The sequence below is a fragment of the Anneissia japonica genome, unplaced genomic scaffold, assembly GCF_011630105.1.
Source record: "Anneissia japonica isolate Jap-2015-1 unplaced genomic scaffold, ASM1163010v1 scaffold287708_len1499824_cov190, whole genome shotgun sequence".
NCBI lineage: Eukaryota > Metazoa > Echinodermata > Crinoidea > Comatulida > Comatulidae > Anneissia > Anneissia japonica.
The window spans coordinates 339,117-343,564 of NW_022752295.1; the positions used below are offsets into that span (position 1 = coordinate 339,117).

A 4,448-nucleotide genomic window follows, 5' to 3' on the forward strand; every position below is an offset into this window, starting at 1 on the left:
AGATTTCAAAGTGAATTCAGTGTTGAATTAAAGTTGAGTAAAAACTATATTTTAACTTGACACTGAAAAAACATTTAACTTATGTTGATAGTGTAACTTTAAAATCTCAACATATTTGCAATGTTTATTTAACGTAAAAAAATGGTCAATAAACAATAGGATTGCATTGATTCCACATTACAATGCAAACTATAATTTAACTTGATGTTGTAAAAATGTTGAACTTACGTTGTTACTATAACATTAAAATCTCAACATATTTTTAACGTAGAAAAAACGTTGAATAAACTATTGTTTTTGGCAGAAAAACATAACATAGTTTAAACATTGATTACATATAAAATACAAACTATATTTTAACCATTAAAAAGATGTTGAACTAATGTTTTAATGTAATTTCAATATCTAAACCATTTTTCAACGTTTATTTATTGTTGAAATAACGTTAAGTATGTAATGGATACATTTAACAAAATACACAACACATTTTAAATGTTGATTCTACATTGAAATAAAAATTATGTTTAGGGTTAACGTTAGAAAAATGTTAAATAAACATTGTAATTGTTTGTTAAAATCTCAACCAGATTTCAAAGTGAATTCAATGTTGAAATAAAGTTATATAAAAAACTATATTTTAACTTCACATTGAACGTATGTTGATACTGTAACTTTAAAATCTCAACATATTTGCAACGTGTATTTAACATTGAAAAAAACGTTCAATACACAATAGGAGTTTGGTTGAAAAACGTAACACATTTTCAACGTTGATTCTACATTGAAATGCAAACTATATTTTAACTTGATGTTGAACTTACGTAGTTAATGTAACATTAAAATCTCAACATATTTTCAACGTTCATTTAACGTAGAAAAAATGTTAAAAAAGCAATAGGTTTTTGGTTGAAAAACGTAACACATTTTCAACGTTGATTCTACATTGAAATGCAAACTATATATTAACTTGACGTTTAAAAGATGTTGAATACATGTTGGTACTGTAATTGTTAAATTATCAACCAAATTTTAACATTAATTTAACGTTGAATTAATGTTAAATTATCAACCGAGACTTGGGTTAAATACACAACATATTTCCAACGTTGATTCAATGTTGAGTATATGTTGTGAACATGATTTCAACGTTTCAACTACATTTCAACGTTGCTTCAACGTTGAATTAACGTTTTGTGCCTGCTGGGTAGAGAAGTCTAACAATCCCACTCTACATAATAAACTTACCCTGGCATAAGTTTTGGGGGAATATACGTTGCCTGGTTTGTAGTAATTAATGTCCCGGCTGCCTTCGACATGATTATTACTTTATTCTCTTTATATTAAAATTACCACGTCCCTAATTGCGACGACGATACTCGATGTCAATGCTACAACAAGAAGGCAATGTTATTGTTTACACCGCATCACACATAATTACAATTTATATTATTCCGCGAAAGATACAACCTCATAGTTTCGTCCAATTACAGAAAAATGCAATTTGTTTTACATAATTTATTAGCTATATATTACACTAGACTAGATACTAACCTTTTAATATATTTAACTTAGATTAATAGTATGTAACATAGAACTATTTATAGAGCGTAATATTACCTACGATATCCTAGCAACCGTATTGTCATTAAAACGCTACAGCGTATAGAGGGCGCAGTTTACGGAGAAGTGGCAAAACATGTTTTTTTGTCTTTGTACTTAATTCTAGTAGCTTTATTTATTTTATTTATATATTTATTGACACTTCACCTTTAGAACGGTGGCACACACAACTCGTGTGGTGCGGTTGGAAAACAATAACAACTAAAATACAAAAGTAAACAGCCAAATACAAAAACAAATCATATAAAGAAAAGCACAAGAAATTAAACCTGGAATGTAATAAAGCCAATAGCTTAACTCAAAAAGTTTTAACTCTATAGGCTTAAATTTTGAAAATGTAAACTAAAGGTACAGAATCAAAACGTAAAAATGAAATCAAAATTAAAACAGGAATTACAAAAATCAAGTAAAAGCACCAAAATCATAAACATATATTATGTATAATACACATACATACGTATACATACAAACTTGTACACATACTCACATATCTACATATACATACATTCGCACATACTTGCATAATGTACATACAGTATAAACTCATGAAGAAAACAAAAATTTAAAGCAACAATACATTAGGTTTAAACCATTTTCCAGTTAACTCAGAGTCTTTTTTAATTCTGAGCGTTTTTCCCAGGCATTTATTGCATCATATTTTTTACAGTAATCATCAAAAATAAAAGCAGAATCATCACAAAAAGAGACTGAGTCTGCTCCTAAAATATACAATAATTTATCATCAGCAAGTGATGTTGAAAAAATGTCTATGTATCAGAAAGATCACAGACTGTAATTACTTTTTAAATTTGTTAATTCTTCATTTCTAATGTCGTCAAATGCCGTACATTTTAATAAGAAATGCTTTACATCTTCAATTTCTCCACTGTCACAAAGGTCTGTCTGTCTCAGTCTGAGAGGGCCATTTTCGGCCATCCAGAGGTTTATATTCTTTAAAAAAAATCTCATTTGGGAGGGGGACCCTCTCAACCCCTTCCTCCAGCTCGAGCCTACGAGCTCAAGTTCCCCTGTCGTACAACTTAGCCCTCACCCCCAGAAAATATATCCTAGAGCCGCCACTGTGTGCGGGACGGTCCCGCATTTCAAAGTGATTTTGGTTGAAACACGCATTTTGCAGAAACACATGCGTGATCATAAATTTATTCACGCATTTAGCAGAGGTCTATATGTGATAACGAATTGTCACAAATTCAGGGGAAAATCTATTTAAAATTAAAAGAAATTACTTTTATTAAAAATATAAAAACGGTCATGCAGTTTAAACTTGAGTCATTAGACAGTATTTACGTGAATACTTAATTCACTGACGCGCTACTACACTAAACATTAATCAATATGCCTTGGTCTATTCATTTTTTGTTTGTTTAAGTAATGAAATGTTTGTGTGCATAGTTCGGGTGTTCAAATTAAACATAATGTAGGCCCTACGTTGAAACTCAAATTGTATGTGTCTTTATTAAAAATATTTTTGTACCCGGTGTTGTCAACAAACGCTCCTTGAAATCGATTTAAAACAGCTTAAAATGCTCAGAGCCTCAGGGCTCCGCCTCTGGACTCCGGACCCTGCACCCCCCTCCCCAACTAATGGTGTACTCACGCACTTTAAATCTTTAAGGTTGGTAACTACAGATGAACAAAACATACAGTAATCTGTCGATTCTGAAATTAAAACTTTTAAAAGTGAAAATTTTGCCAATTTTCTGCAAAAAACGTAAAAGGTTTGCGTTCTGGTGGCACCTACAGCTGCTTTAAAAAAGTGATTTGGTTTAAGGTTTTATAGAAACGCCTCTAGACATTATTTCCAATTGTTTCATATTCATCATTTGCATATTTTATAATATATTTTAACACGATTTTAGTAGCCTTTATTTTTATATGAAATATGAAGTACTTTAAGTTAACACTAAATGTTCATTAAAATCACTAAAAATTATTTTTTTAAATAAGGCAAAAAAAAAAAAAAGAAGCAATTTCGCAGTACAATAATGCATAATGTATCCTCGTTGATTGCTCCTGCAGGTATTAACACCAATACCATACGCACAATTGAAACAAATATATTCAAATCACAGACAAGCTATAATCACCTGACTCTCTCTCTGACGGGTTCCGGGGTCGACGAGGCTTCTTGTCGGTAATACGCCGGTAACCCTCCGCTGAGTCTGGGCCCGGGCCTTGGCGAAGGCCCGAGCCTTGGCGAGGTTGAGTACTTAGCTTTGCGGCATCGTATGATGATCGCTTTGCGGTGATACTTGACAGGACTAGGCGATTAACAGACTGCAGGGGAGATGAACAGGGAGTCTCATTCAACTGACAGGCACTCGGGATGGCTATGCTAGGTTCAGTGCATCATCATGGCTTAGGGGTCGCACTGCTTCCTCCCTCCGTTCAGTTGGCTGTGGGGCCAAGCAAGTAGCTCTATCGTGCATTTAAGTGACCAGCGCACGAAGAGCGAAAACTTGAATACTAAAGAACAGAAACACACTTACAAACATGGTATTCACTCATAGTGGTCTCTGGATGTTGAACTATGCTGAAACTAAAAACGGAAATACTTTTTTTTTTTTTTTTTTTTTTTTTTTATCAAACCGGAGTTATTTTTACCAAGCTGTTCTGTGGTGATGCCTCCATTCACAGAGTTCTTATGGTGCCACAGAACTCGACCGTATCTGGCATATGATCCAAGGTGCAGAACACAAAACAACTGGAAAACAGGCAGGGTAATTTCGAAAAACAGTTATTTTAACCCAGTGGTGGCGCCAGAGGGGGGGGGGGACTAGGGGCTATAGCCTCCCCCCCCCCGTCCG

General features: G+C 33.4%; 1 protein-coding gene across 2 annotated transcripts in view; it reads right to left on the reverse strand.

Moving 5' to 3' along the window:
- Positions 1–1,406, reverse strand: part of LOC117122227 (protein FAM166C A-like) — a 6,635-nt gene extending 5,229 nt beyond the window's left edge. For both annotated transcript variants that reach the window (XM_033267739.1, XM_033267740.1), the window contains exon 1: positions 1,246–1,406. In XM_033267739.1, coding sequence (XP_033123630.1) covers positions 1,246–1,316 — 71 coding nt within the window. In that variant the 5' untranslated portion in view covers positions 1,317–1,406. The remainder of the gene's footprint in view (positions 1–1,245) is intronic.
- Positions 1,407–4,448: the final 3,042 nt, after the last annotated feature.